Genomic DNA, 15,014 nt, shown 5'->3' on the forward strand with positions numbered 1-15,014 from the left:
CCACCAAAGTAAAAACTATGCACAAACTATACTGTTTAATACAAGCGATAAGTCAGGTGTCTCATATCACATTGATACATGTGTCACAGCTAACTGACTCTAGGGATTTAAGCTTCTTTTTGCAGAACGCATTAGAATAAGCAGATGGTGTGACACTTGCACACGTAAAATAGACTCTACAGCATTTTGTAAGATACACAATATTGTATTCATCATAATACATTGATTTCCAAACAGTACACATTATCATCACGGCATCCTACAACAATTCTCTCCCCTATTACCACTGGAGATGAAAATATTTCACCAGGTAACTGTGTCCTTCCCATAATCTTCCCAGTCACTAAGTCAACTATACACACATCTCCATTTATTGTACAACAACATGCGATAGGCAAGTGTCCTTGAGATGTGAGGATATTACTAACAAATGGAGTACAACCAATAGCAGAGTCAAATTTTGTTTTCCAGGTGAAGTTCATCTGAGAAGAAGCGACATTATTGAGACAACAGTCATGACCTCCAAACAAGAAGAATTGTGACATTGTTGAAGGAGCGTCAGGTTTTATTTCTGTTAAACTAAGGTTCCCATCACTGTGATTTATTGTACGGGAATTTTTATCAGTAACTGAAGTGGCCATACTGCAGTTAGGCTCACATAGTTCATATGGACAAACTGACTCAAAAATTGGCTGCTTGATTTGTAGTTTACTAACCTACAGAACAAACAATGTCATAATATGCTGAATGGTAAGATATAACACACATGGATTTAGTTGTCATATAAATTCATATGATACTATATTTCACTTCTTTCATTGTTGAAAAATAAGTATCGTAAGCAAAAATTATACAAAAATTTGTGCTTGAAATACAAAACTTGTATCTACCAACTGAAATTTCCAAATAATTATTGACTATGCGGTTCATTGCCTTTAATGCTGTAGCTACTGGCTTTCAACTAAGACACATGAAATATAACAGCACACAGCAGACAATCTTCATTACCACTGTAGCTATCGGTGCTGCAAAAGCAATCTAATAGAGCAGTCATGCAAAATAAATTTCCTACAGTGCAAGCGACAAATCTTTTTATTTTCTCCATGAAAACAAATTGAACTATGGTATTATAATCTTCTATTCTATACATGTGCAATAATGCTGATATGATGTACATAATGAGGCTAAGGAGTAAAATAGTAACTTCTAAAGCCATTAATAACACATTATTGGCTGAATATTAGCTCTACTCCTGATGAAGTTTGGGTACCATAACAGCAAGACTGCAAGCTGATCACAATTACAATATTACAAAGCTGCAGGTAACACTAACCATAGTCCCATCAGGTTTGTACTTCAGTAGATCCCCGTCAACACATCCCACTACAATACTGTGATCAGGTAACAGTGATGGTGAAGCAAACACTGGCTTGGGACACTTGTGTCTCCACACAATATCCACACTATCCTAATGATACAACACATATTATTAACATGAAGTATTAGCGATGACACTATAGACTTACACAATTTATTGCTGCAACACTACCAGCTAAAGTGGCGATGTATAAATGTCGTAGTCTGTCATCAATTAGTGGAGATGATATCACTATACCATCATCTATTAGTATCTTATGAATTACTTGTTTGTGCTGGAGTTGAGATACAGAGACCAATAGTTGGATGAGAAACAAGTATATTTTAAAGTACAATTATTAATGCACTGTATGTGTGTCCATTGAGATGAGACGATATGGGATTTTAAACTATTACAATACAGCAATATGCATACTATGATAATACAAAGCACTTAAAGCAGTGTATATCTATGACAGATTCTCTTAAAAGACAGACAGAAGATCTTTTCTTTCTCTAACTTTGTGGCAATGTTTATACATATACATACGCATAGATACACTTGATATATTAAAAAAAACCCTGTAAACTAGCCCTAGTGGTATTCCCATTCTCCCCATACATTTATCTAGAAGAAAACCTTAAGTTTGTTTAAAAGCAGCTGTAAAGAACAACCAACTTCACTGTAGTAAGAGGGAGCCCCATATTCAAACCCCAGATCACTACACTACTTCGTTCTCACTCCATGCAAGCATAGACTGGTTGCATGGACCACAGCAAATGACAGAACATGCACATACTGATTACAGTAAAATGTTTTGATGCCTGTATCACTGTCTTGTCTATATTGTGATATGGCAATGTATTGATCATTCTATCTCTAGTGTGCATGCACATCTTCATGTTAATTCAATAACCATTATAGAATGGTTTACAAGAGTATGAGAGTCACAACTTGACCTGCTTACCTACCTCAACATTTACTGCATAAACGTGATGGTCATGTGATCCAAACCATACAAGTCCAGTTGCCATGTCAACACAGGGTGAAGACCTCACTGGTTCACTACTCACAGTCAAACACCAGTAAGTGGTGCCAGTAGTGGTGTGGAGGGTATACAGATACCCATCATGGCAACCTTAAGTATATAAAATAGTACACACACACACACACACACACACACACACACACACACACACACACACACACACACACACACACACACACACACACACACACACACAAACTCACACGCACACAAACGTACCAACAATCACATAGTTTCCACAATGAGACAATATAGCTGAGGACATTATCCTATCAGTCAGTAGGGTCTCCCACACCACTACACCACTAGTGACATTAATGGCATAGAACAGTCCAGAGTGTGACCCAATATATGTCACCGACACACCATCATCCCTAACACGACATCAACCACACCACTATGTTATGTTATACACAGTATAGCATACTGTAATACTACTAGTGGAGAAGCATCCACACATTTCTGAGTATCAACCTTCCAACTGATGTTTAGTGTGAGGGTAGGAGGGGGAGAATGGTTTGGTGTGATGTATAATCTTGGCATCATCAACCTAAGACATGACACATACATTGTCAATTCACTATCAGATATATCACCTGCTGTTAATGTAGCATTGTCCTCTACGAAGTGAAATTTGTTTCCCTTTTAATTCATTTTCAGAAATCTTCTGTCGTTTTGATACTGGACCATCCAGAATGTCATTTTGATGTAATTCTGTTTTCTTATCTTTATATTTGTTTATGTATTCAAATAAACACTTTGCGGCATCATGTAGTGCCTTATTTAAAGCTGCATCCATGAATTCCCCTAAAGCATCAGAAATCTAGAGTGACAGTAAATGAAACAGACAACATAAAACAACTTTAGTAACATATATGTATACATGTTACACATATATTACATACACGTAATTACACAGTGTAGGCATAGCACAATACACATACATTTATTCCACTTTCTAGACTATCTTCCATCAGATTTGTAATCCTCACTAACTGGAAAGAGTCACCTCCATTTTGTAGAAAGTTTACATCAGACTCCCAACCACTTACTCCTACCATTTCAGCCAAACTTGTAATCCACTTCTCCACTGAAGCTACACAACTTATATCTACACTCCCACCTGAAACATCCTCATTATCCTTCAAAGTGTGATGACGTAATTGAGCCATATCAATTTTTCCTGAAATACCATTTCTATAACACATCGAGATTCTTACACTACAATAATACCCTACCATGGCTGGTAACAGGCAGGACGTCCATCATCACTATGTCATCAGGTATGCAGTGAGTGGGTAGTAGTTGGAACATGTCATGGTGAAGGTTATGTAATAACATATCATTGTTGTTGTTATGGTGACTTGTTGGGACCACAAAGAGAACAAGTGAACTACTGTCCCTTCTCTGTGGTCTATCCAGATGAGTTAAGGCACAAGACTTTACGCAAGGAATACTGGAAATAATCTTGAAAAAAGAGGGATGATTGTGTGTGCCATATGTACGGCATGTGCTACATATGTGCATGTGTTAATGCACATATTCTTACTTGTTGGATAGTGTCCAGATTTATTCGGTGTCCTAGTCGTTTGACCTGCTTGTCCACCCTACCCATATAATAGAGTAATCCATCACTTCCATATCTACCATAGTCTCCACTAGGCCTCATTCTACCAGATACTATCTCCTCCTCATTATCCAACATACACACTCTAGACTGACCACCTATAAATATACAAATGTTATTTTAAGAAGCAAATCACCACCTTACACAGAATATGACATGCATTATTAGAGAATGTCTTAGTGATGGTATAGCTATACTGAAATATTATTGTAAATTTCAAGCACTATTAATTCTACACAGCTACAGTAATTCTCCCTACAAACTTTACAACATAATATTCTTGCTAGATTACTGTAGTTACATAAGACAGTGCATGGACATCATCATCTCCATGATGACTATAATACAAAGGGTCTTCTTTACAACAGACATACCTAGAGTCGTGAACATGCAATAAAAGCCTAAGCTAGATATATTTATGTTCTTTATTCGTTTGGTTCTTTAAGGAGTTTGGTTCTCTATGGAATATGAATGGATTGAATATGTAATACTTTTTAAGATCGTATTGTGTTATGTAATTTGGTTCTATAAACAAATCAACAGCATAATATGTGCTGTTTTTGAGTGAATATCTCACACACCTATCCATATTTGTCCACTTCCATTTGTTATAACGTTATCATTGTCATCATGTAACTCAACTATAGTATCCAGTAGGGGATTTCCCAAGGGAACAGCCTTTTCTAATTCACCATCATCATCAGGTACAACACTTAATTCACCATTACTGCCTGTTAGTTCATAACACATAGCCCAGCTTGATACTTCTGTGATCCCATAGATGTTGAATATTCTAGTGTTATTATTGACATGTCTCCATTGCAGTATTGTTGTAGGTGAGGGACAAGCTTCACCTCCGAATGCCAACACTCTAACATGTGATCTACACCCTAATAGCTATGTGAGAATGAACAAGTGATTATATAGATATGCACCAGTAGTGTAGCTAAACACATTGTTATAAGTGAATGTTAATCAGAATAAACTCTATCCTTTGCATTATAATAAAATAAACTAGGAGTCCAGCTATGATAATACCCATAGGGTGAAATTTGTACTTATTTGACTGTTCTATTAGAGTATTTCAAGTTAAGGCATTGTTGAGGGTGTAATAGACTAATATGATAATTGCTGAAATAATATACTCACAACAATGTTTTGCTGCGATGAATTATTCATAATTGGCACAGCAATACGAACCTACTAAGTATGCAGAGAGTATGCAGAGAGTATGCAGAGAGTACAGCTTGTAATATATTTACTCAGGAAAAATTACAGATGATTAGCTAATGATAAAGACTGTTTGTGGTCAATTTTAATGATGTTCACAAACCTGTCACTGGGTATACACTCCTATATAACATTTTACATGCACATGTTCACCAGCGATCTATTTTAAGTACATAACATAAAACACAGCAGAATCATTTGATATCGTGTTTGTAAGCCTTGTACATACAGTACATGGCAAATTCCAGGGAGTTACCTTTATACTGGTACACTTCAAGAGCTGGTTAATAATTTCACCTCTTGACTGAGAACTCTTTGTAGTACACCACATGTACATAGGAGGAAGCTTCACTGTACATTGCATTAATCAACACATTTTATTAGTTCACTTTGTGATGTTTGTTTAGTGTGACCAAATACTTCTCAATCACTGTTATTACTAATATTTATGGTGGAGTAGAAGAGAGAAGGTTGATGGGCTGTGTTGCTCTGCTGTTCATTGTTATCCTTACAACAGTCAGTAAGGTAACATCACTTCACTGTTCTGATCGACAGCTACCAGCTAGTGGTGATGATGACCTCCAACAAGTCACTACCCTACAATACTGCCTGGTTGATAACCATACCATCATGATGAATGATACTGGAGAGAAACTGGACATCATCTACACTACTGATAGTCTCATTGTTACTACCTCGACAGATGGCCACACCTCTACTGTGATCACTAGGATGGAAATAGAGCCACCTTGTATTGATAGTAGCATGTTAAGTGTAGATCTAATAGTTTTTGCAGCTATATGGGTCGGGATCAGCATGTTGTTAGTATTGATGGATGGTTATGTAGTTGTGGTACATTTGATGTTCAAACAGTTACGTAATCTGTTTGGTATGCTACTAATGTTTATAGTCTAACTGTAGTATGTTTTTCCATCACCACTGTAATCATTATGCCAATTCAAGCAATGGGGTTGCATATACCATGCCACTACCTTACAATCCTCTCAATGTACCATAGCATTAGTATTGAAGTGTTTGCTGCTTGTATACTCCACTATATCGCATACAACATGTATCGCACTTACAACCTAAAACCAAAGCTTTCTAAACCCAAATCAAAGCTTTTCTTCAGGTATTACCTTTCCAGTTGGATTACCATAATGTTAGTGGTCCTTCTGTTGATGATATGCCATGATCTGATATCAAGTGATGGTACATATACTCTACCTAATGATGATTGTGATCTTACAGCGAGACTTATCTTCAACTTCTCAATGATTTGCAACACCACCATCAAGACGGTTCAGATCATCGCCTTCGTGGTTTATCTCTACTACAGTTGCAAACTGAGAGAGGACATCAGAATTCACGATGTTGGCAGGTTGAGCAAACTCAAAAGTCAACAACGCCAGTTAAACACAATTTCTATTGCCATGGGAGCGACCATTGGGATATCGCAATTGATTTTTTGGCTTTTTATAATATTCGACTTACCAGCAACCATTTTAGGGATTTCCCTCATACTATTCTTCATACAACAATGTGTGATAATGACCAGGCTGATATGCAATAAGAAGGTGAAAGGATTGCGTAAAAAGTACTTTTCCAAGGAGTAACCATGACTGACACTGTATTTGATGTGCAATAGCAGAGAATTTGATGTATATATTTATTACATGTATATAACCAACACAATAGCTTGTAACGTACACCTATTATGTAATAAGTTAATTGCTGGTTAAATGCATTAAAGCAATTATCTAAATGGTTCAATTTAAATCACACTCTTACAGATGCATTAAATTAAACCAAAATTATTAAAGCTCACCACTGCCTTCTACAAACAAATTTAAACACTGTCATTAGAAATGGCGTTGTTAATTTAACTTAATAAGTATTTCTACATTTGATGCCTATAGATTGTCCTTCATAGGCAGCTAGCTTATTTTAATAATGTATGTAATAGGTGGAAGATACAGGGGTGATCTGTAGTTGGTTAATATCACTACAGAAATCATATTTAAGGGTTCTTCTTGTATAGTCAATCACTCTAATAGAACAGTCATATTTAATATTGGGTAGCTGCATTTACCCCTCATCTTTAGCCTGCCTGTAAGGCTTACACAAATAAAATGTCGCCATGTCATACAGAGATTAACCAGACAATGACACCAACAAAAATTAATACTAATGACCAAGTGATTATGTAAACTTCATGTAGACAAACATGGACGGGTTTAGGTATAACCAAATGCTATGGCTATGTAAGTACATATATTCCAATAACTGATCAACATAATACATAATACTACTAGTTTATACTGACCTTATCACACAACACTTCAATACCAAGACCACATACAAGTGAAGGAGTGGCCTATGGGATATAGTAAAAGTCATCAATGCATTGAGGTGTGTAGAAATAGCATACATGTGTGATTGTGTGCAGTAAATTGTACAGTAAACAGAATAACATGTGGTGTTGAGTGGTACGGAAGTATGCAGTTATACCTGAATGATGGTGGGAGTGTTCCTGTTAAACAGCAGTGTAGCTAGTTGAGTGGGTGAAGCTTTGGCTGATTCCGGTATCACCAGTAGAGCTGCTCCACTTGAAAAGGCTAGAAATATCTGTAGAATAACATTATCTCACACTTTCGAGTGGTCAGCTCTAGTATATCGGTAGTTTCTAAGATGTGCTATTGTAGGCCTTAATTTATAGTAAGGCCACCACTTTATAATAGAGTGGAACTTGTCTGAGTGGCCACCTCTCTAAATCGGCCAACTTTAAACTATTTCCCAAGTGAGAAACTCACAGAGTGATCCACTTGTCTCTCCCCTAGAAATTTTGGCCTGACGGCGACCAGCTTAGACAGGTTCCACCACAGTTAGGCCTCAATGTACAAAAGTTATTGCATGGACATAAGCAAATCAGTACATATGGAACTGTACTCCTTGCAGTACTTATACCTGTAGCACTCCTAGTATTATGTATGCAGTTTACATGTGTTGCACACAAAAACCTCACTGAGGTTGTCTTTGTTTAGAGGTAAAATTGTATTGGTGGAGGTCTATTGGGACCTCAGAGGTTAAATGTGGAGTGTCCTTTAGCAGGGAGATCGAGAATCATTTAAGAGAGGTTCCACTGTACTGTAGGTGCCAGTGCTACTAACCTCTACTACAGAAGGATCAAAGGTGTATGGAGCTGCATTAAACACAGTATCATTTGATGATACATCAAATCTCTGCCTATATATGGTTACCATATATTAACAACATTACATTATAAACACATTGCTACCTCAAGTCCATGATATTAGGAACGATACAACAGTGAGGCACTCTGACAAGTTTGGGTAGCCCAGTGGTACCAGATGTGGTCATGACATAAGCCAGGTCCTCACGTAGGCTAGTCTTGGTAGCTAACACCTGACCATTGTGTACCAACATATACACACACAGTTCACCATAGTACAACAGGCAGTTAATGGTGGCTATGTTGTGCCATGGGAGATGAAGAAACTCCTAACGGGAATACATCAATAAAAAATCTGTGTTCTGTGTGATAAGTGAAACTACTTACCTTTAGAGCACTAACATGTACAATCACCACATCAATGCTTAATTGTTGCAATAGATCTATTGTGATCTGGGCAGGTTGATGGATGGAAACTGGAACATAAGCAGCTGGTATTGCTAGGATCCTAGTGGTGTGAAGTTACTGAGTCATGTAGAATAGTAAGTTGTTATTTCTCACCCTAAAATGGCTACCAGCATATCCACTGATGGTGGAGTGTAGATGGCAATAAGCTACAGACAACAGTACACAAGATAGCAGACACAAAATTGTAGTATACAACATGTATGGTAAGCCTAAGTGTTGGTGACTGCACTGCATGGATACGACATTCATGGCCTTACATATATTCACATGCATTGTGAGAAGAAAAGTTGTGACATTGGAAATTGTTACTAGCTATGCATATTTTGTTAGCTTATATACAAGTTATGCACTTTTTCAATTCCCTATTAATATCTTACTATTCACTGAGTTGACTCTTACTATTGATGATAACATATTCGACACATACTTGTCCATTGATAAGGATTATAATGTAATGCCTACATATTAATTCACTGTGTACATTTGCAAACTGCTGACTGGACAAGGGGTAGTCATTCTCACCCATTAATACTGGGATCAAGAATTTTGATTGTCAAAATTTTGCCTTGATCGTTTGATTCCATCTATACAAGAGCCTTGATTTTTCATTGTCAACTGTAAATCTCGTGTTGCTAAAAGTTGACTTTTGAAAGGTGTTTGATCGCCACTTCTGCGGACTCCACAAAACAAAAGTCCCTTGATTGTTTACCTGTATCTTGATACCGGTTACAAATGTTACAATAATTATGTAAGTGAACATTCTTGAATACACTCCCCATTAATCCCATATGAAGTGATGGTAGGATTATGCATTCTAAAGCATGTACACTTTGAGCTAAATTTTAATAACTCATGGATGCAATTACACATTTTGTCGAAAATCAGCTCATTTGTAGTGCTACTTGACCTGCTAAAATACTTTAAAACCTTTTCATTCAAAATCATGACACAATATTTGTGGCCAATCAAAATTTTCACTGTTTCAATGGGAAAACAATAAAGTTCATGGTTTGTTAAGACCCTTTGGAGAAAAATCCACTTATCTTTTTAGCTGTTTTTCAGGATTTAGTTCAACTTGTACATACTATAGTTATCCCAACCTTTCTATGAAGCAATACTATATGTAAGACTGATGGTCACGTGAGAGCAGCTAGCTAGCTAGCCCAACCCCCCACAAACACTACACCTTTCCAGTCTTGACATGTTCTCTTAGAAAACCAGCCAGTTCAAGTGAGGACTCCAACAAGTGGTGATAAGTGATGTACACTTTGCGTCTGCCATCATCATAGCACACTGCCGTAAAGTGATGGTGATCTTCTGATACTACCAAATCTAACAGACGCATTGCTCGTGTCTACAAAGAAAGGATATCACCTAAAAGACTTCTAGGCAGGTGGTGCATATCATCACGAATTTAAATAGAATACGGTAAAGCACGTGACTTTCATTTGCGTGGGCGTGTTTTAAAAAAGGCTTGGCGTTAGGCGAGGTGGAATCTTTCTTCTTCAAGTCCACATCGTGAGTGTTGATTGGGAAGTGATACTTGTAAGTGTACACTACATATATAATGGTGCGAATTCATGAAATAGTCTACCTTTAAGAACTAATCGGGTTTTGTTGAGGGTTTTGTTTAAACTGCGTTTTTAATTGTCTAGTGTAAAGACGTCTCTTCCAGGGTGGTGTGTGGAAGACCATGTCGGGACGGTCAAAATTCGAAGACCGTTTTTGGGTACGTTAATTCATACTATAAACGGTGATGTGGTACGCATATACATGTATGTAGCACCTTTTTGATCTGTCATACTAGTGTAAATGTTTAGTTTACGAGCAACTTGTTTGAAGTACTGTCGTGTTTATGCAAAAGGAAGTCAACAATTAAAGGACAATATTATTAGAAGTACCAGTAAAAACTGGGCTCAAATGGTGGATGGATCAAACTGGAGACGAATTATAATTCTGACCTCGTCTCTGACTAAACTGTTAGAAGCCATTAAAAACAGTTCTGCAAACGTTAATGTTAGATGAATGACAACAATCAAAATATCATTTTATTGAAGTATAAAGGGTGGAGGTCTTTATTAACACATGTGATAACGTTATGCCAGTGTATACAATTAGTAGTATTTTGTCAGTAAACTAACATAGTGAAGTAAACTATATATTTTTGTTGCTTTTAGTCTGATACTAATCAGGGTTATGAGGTGTTGTTGCATGCGATGAAATCTCAGATCACTGCCACTAAAGAATTGATGGATTACATCAAAGAGAGGTGAGAACATTGGTATATTTGCACTTTGTTAAATGACTGTTCACAATAACACTGTATCACTCAGAATTTGAGCTGATAAACGTATGGAATGGGAAAACCAATATAATTATTAGTTTATAGAGAGATCTCCTTTACGTACTTCTGCACTTTTTAAAAAATCTTACAAGGTAAATGGAGGTAACTTCGTGACTGGAGTACTTTGTGAATTTCAACTTTCATGGGCTGTAACTACTAAAGTATTTAATGAAATCTTAATATTTGTGTTGAAGATACACCAGGGTGTGGTGATTATGTGTATAAAAGTGTTAGTTTCTAGCTACTCTGATTTTTATGACAGCGCAGTTTGATTGAAGTAGTGTACCACGATTTTGTTTGAAAGACTTCAGTTCCATGTGCCAGAACTTTGCTATAGTCAAGTCTCTAGCCATTTCTTTCAAGTGCAACACTAGTGTTTCTTTAGTTCTCATAGTTAATGGCCTAAAAGTACATCAACTTGTCCCTCCTTGAGGTCCAAGCAGTGCGATTGAATGATTGCACATTGGAATTGCCTTGAAATTTCCTGAGGAAACACTACAAGATAGTTGCAGCTGAGTAAAGGACTGAATTCTCTAGCTTGTTTTTCTAACAAGGTAAGGCTGCTTTCTTGCATTAAAGCAACATTGGTGGTCTTTCTGATTTACTTTCAGAAATTCACTAAGTTACCCTTAGGATATTTTGTGCCATATCTTCCTATAATGGCTATGTTGAATCACTCACAATTTGGTATGCACAGACTATATGCATGTTTGTTGCTTGTAGCCAAATTTTGTTGCAATTGGTTTTGTTGATCACAAGTACAGGCCTAGGGTATGAAGGCAAATGCAAAACATTCATGGAGTTACCTCCATTTACCTTATATGGTGATTCCTTTTAAACTGCTGCAGTGAGACCTTTCAATGATAGATGTGTATAGGGGAGATTGCATCAGGCTTCAAATCCTTTTTGCGTGTGGGTACCTTCAATTTTTTGTGTGGGTAACTATTGGTCTTTGATTAAAATAAAATGCAGAGTTCATCAAAGACATGAGGTTTCTGTTGTGATTACTGTATATCATACAATGTAGCCTTCCTAATTCCTTAATGTCAGATCATTTCCCTTGTATTTGTCATGATTTAGAGCAATTGGGACCATTCACTAAATTTTATTCAATGAGTATTTTGGCATCATGGAAACTTTTATCGCGTGATTTGGCCATGATCACATGTTGTTAAAAGCTCTATAACTTAGATCTCTGGAAAGTATGTCGTTTAGCTCTGTTGGAGAAGTTCTCAACACTTTGCTTAGAACTGTCATTTTTCGTGTACATTGTATTATGCATTTCTGAGAGAATTGTTGATATACTTGCTGCATGGAGAGGGTATGTATTTATGTAGTACTCCCATTTTATGGTACAATATGATGAGCAGAAATTTTAGTGATCTGGCAATTCTGTACTGTATGTTATTGTTACATAGTTTCTGGTAGTTAAACTATGCAAAGAGACCACGAATTGTTGGCCATGTTTCCTGACTATAATCCATGAACTTTCTTGCTGGCATTATTGACACAGATGCTCTCCTATCTAGCCTTCCATATATGTACATTAATTTGTACAAATTAATAATCAGAATTAATTCATTACATCACTTTTGGTAATGAGTGATGGCTTCCTGATCAGAAATCAGTTTTTAAGTGTGTGCTATTTCCTGTTATGTGGTGTTTAAAATAATGGTCAATCATCAGCGGTATAGTTGGTATGCATAAGATTAATTTAATTTCATCCTGTGATTGTTGACGTAGGGCTGGAGTTGAAGATGTTCATGGCAGGAACCTCTCTAAACTACACAAACAGATTCACCATGTCAGTGAGGGTACTATGGGGTGAGTGTAGTGTGTCATGACATGTGGTCCCTGTTTGGTCTGAATGTTGTATAATTTACATGCATTTGTGTTGTGTGTGTGTGTGTCCGTGTCCGTGTGCGTGTGTGTGTGTTGTAGGGCTGGAACAAATGTACAAATGCACCCTCCAAAGCTTCTTTCAGAAATGTTACCAAAGCTTTGAAGTTTTGTTACTAATGTTGTGTCAATAATTGCAGTACTTGATGGTTGTTAGGATGTACACTGTAGTAAAGGCTCCTACACTTTGTTATAACTCCAGTACAACCATTGTTTGAATTACAACTACACCAAAAGTACATGAATGGCAGCTGCCAGATTGAGTAACAATACTTGTACAACTGGCTTAATGTGTTAGTATCCATGGTAACGGAGCTTTGATGGGATAAAGCGGCATCCGAATGTAGTGAGACCAAACGAACCTCCGAAGCTTCAAACTATTTGTCTTAGTCCTAGTGTGTTACCGTAAGTTCTCTAAAAATTTGGCCCCTCTATTTATTCGGCACCCGTATTCTAACTGTGAAATAATTTCCTCTAATAAAAAATTCGGCACGTCTGCTATTTTTGCGATGGATGCTGATAGTGACGAGAATGTCAGAGTTGTCTAGCCTCAATATCGATGATACCAATTATACTGTGACGAGTGGTCAATCAACTAAAATTAGTGATGATTACTATCTAATTATAGGCCGAAATTCGGTGAGACAAAAATTATTGATTTAAAAATATGCCGAATTTTTAGAGGACTTACGGTATGTGTACATACTAGTGGTTTGTGCATCAGCTAAACACTGAGACTGCGAAAACTTGACGTAATAATACAAGTCACAAAGCCTTAATGTTATAGTTACTGCCATGGGCACAATATGTTTGTAATATTATTGCACATAAAATCTGCAAGTTTTAAATGTGTGGTTCTTATTGGAGAAAGGTTTGAACGACAAATATCATTGTGTTTTGCATTGTAAAGAGTTTCTAAAAAAAAATATATATATATATATTTTTTGCGATACGTCTACACTGTACACTGTACATACACTGTATGAGCACCTGCAATTAATTTTCATTAAACACAATGTTGTGCAAATGGGCATGGTATACTCACAAAGAACTGAAAAATGTGCTAATAATGTCAGGTTAATACAGACTGGCCACTTGGTCACTTGTGCATGTGCCGGGTTATAATGTAGACTATCTTGTGAAGTACACTGTGGCCTGTTAAGTGATACTCATTTGTGAAAGTGTAAGTTTCAACTGTTAAGACCATGCTACTGTTAAGACCATGCTACTGTTAAGACCATGCTACTGTTAAGACCATGCTACTGTCAAGACCATGCTACTGTCAAGACCATGCTACTGTCAAGACCATGCTACTGTCAAGACCATGCTACTGTTAAGACCATGCTACTGTCAAGACCATGCTACTGTTAAGACCATGCTACTGTCAAGACCATGCTACTGTCAAGACCATGCTACTGTCAAGACCATGCTACTGTTAAGACCATGCTACTGTCAAGACCATGCTACTGTTAAGACCATGCTACTGTCAAGACCATGCTACTGTCAAGACCATGCTACTGTTAAGACCATGCTACTGTTAAGACCATGCTACTGTCAAGACCATGCTACTGTCAAGACCATGCTACTGTCAAGACCATGCTACTGTTAAGACCATGCTACTGTCAAGACCATGCTACTGTCAAGACCATGCTACTGTTAAGACCATGCTACTGTTAAGACCACGCTACTGTTAAGACCATGCTACTGTTAAGACCATGCTACTGTTAAGACCATGCTACTGTGAAGACCATGCTACTGTGAAGACCATGCTACTGTTAAGACCATGCTACAGTCAAGACCATGCTACTGTCAAGACCATGCTACTGTCAAGACCATGCTACTGTCAAG

The 15,014-nt window shown here is 37.1% G+C and overlaps 2 protein-coding genes across 4 annotated transcripts in view; one reads left to right on the top strand and one right to left on the bottom strand.

Moving 5' to 3' along the window:
- LOC136254951 (beta-alanine-activating enzyme-like) lies at positions 1–10,359 on the bottom strand. The gene is made up of 18 exons (XM_066047668.1): positions 10,110–10,359; positions 9,017–9,069; positions 8,843–8,963; positions 8,561–8,784; positions 8,433–8,508; positions 7,774–7,890; positions 7,589–7,639; positions 4,614–4,929; positions 3,955–4,130; positions 3,644–3,872; positions 3,350–3,588; positions 3,002–3,228; positions 2,833–2,955; positions 2,625–2,779; positions 2,329–2,495; positions 1,527–1,652; positions 1,334–1,468; positions 1–716 (listed from the first exon to the last, which is right to left on the bottom strand). The coding sequence occupies exons 1-18, from the start codon at positions 10,266–10,268 to the stop codon at positions 213–215; spliced, it is 3,198 nt and encodes a 1,065-aa protein (XP_065903740.1). The 5' UTR covers positions 10,269–10,359; the 3' UTR covers positions 1–212.
- LOC136254952 (F-BAR domain only protein 2-like) overlaps positions 10,360–15,014 on the top strand; it is a 22,260-nt gene continuing 17,605 nt past the window's right edge. For 2 of the 3 annotated variants that reach the window (XM_066047669.1, XM_066047671.1), the window contains exons 1-4: positions 10,360–10,468; positions 10,579–10,652; positions 11,101–11,192; positions 13,011–13,091. In XM_066047669.1, coding sequence (XP_065903741.1) covers positions 10,617–10,652; positions 11,101–11,192; positions 13,011–13,091 — 209 coding nt within the window. In that variant the 5' untranslated portion in view covers positions 10,360–10,468; positions 10,579–10,616. The remainder of the gene's footprint in view (positions 10,469–10,578; positions 10,653–11,100; positions 11,193–13,010; positions 13,092–15,014) is intronic. The other variant, XM_066047670.1, reaches the window with a different exon arrangement.

This window comes from Dysidea avara, chromosome 5 (assembly GCF_963678975.1).
Source record: "Dysidea avara chromosome 5, odDysAvar1.4, whole genome shotgun sequence".
NCBI lineage: Eukaryota > Metazoa > Porifera > Demospongiae > Dictyoceratida > Dysideidae > Dysidea > Dysidea avara.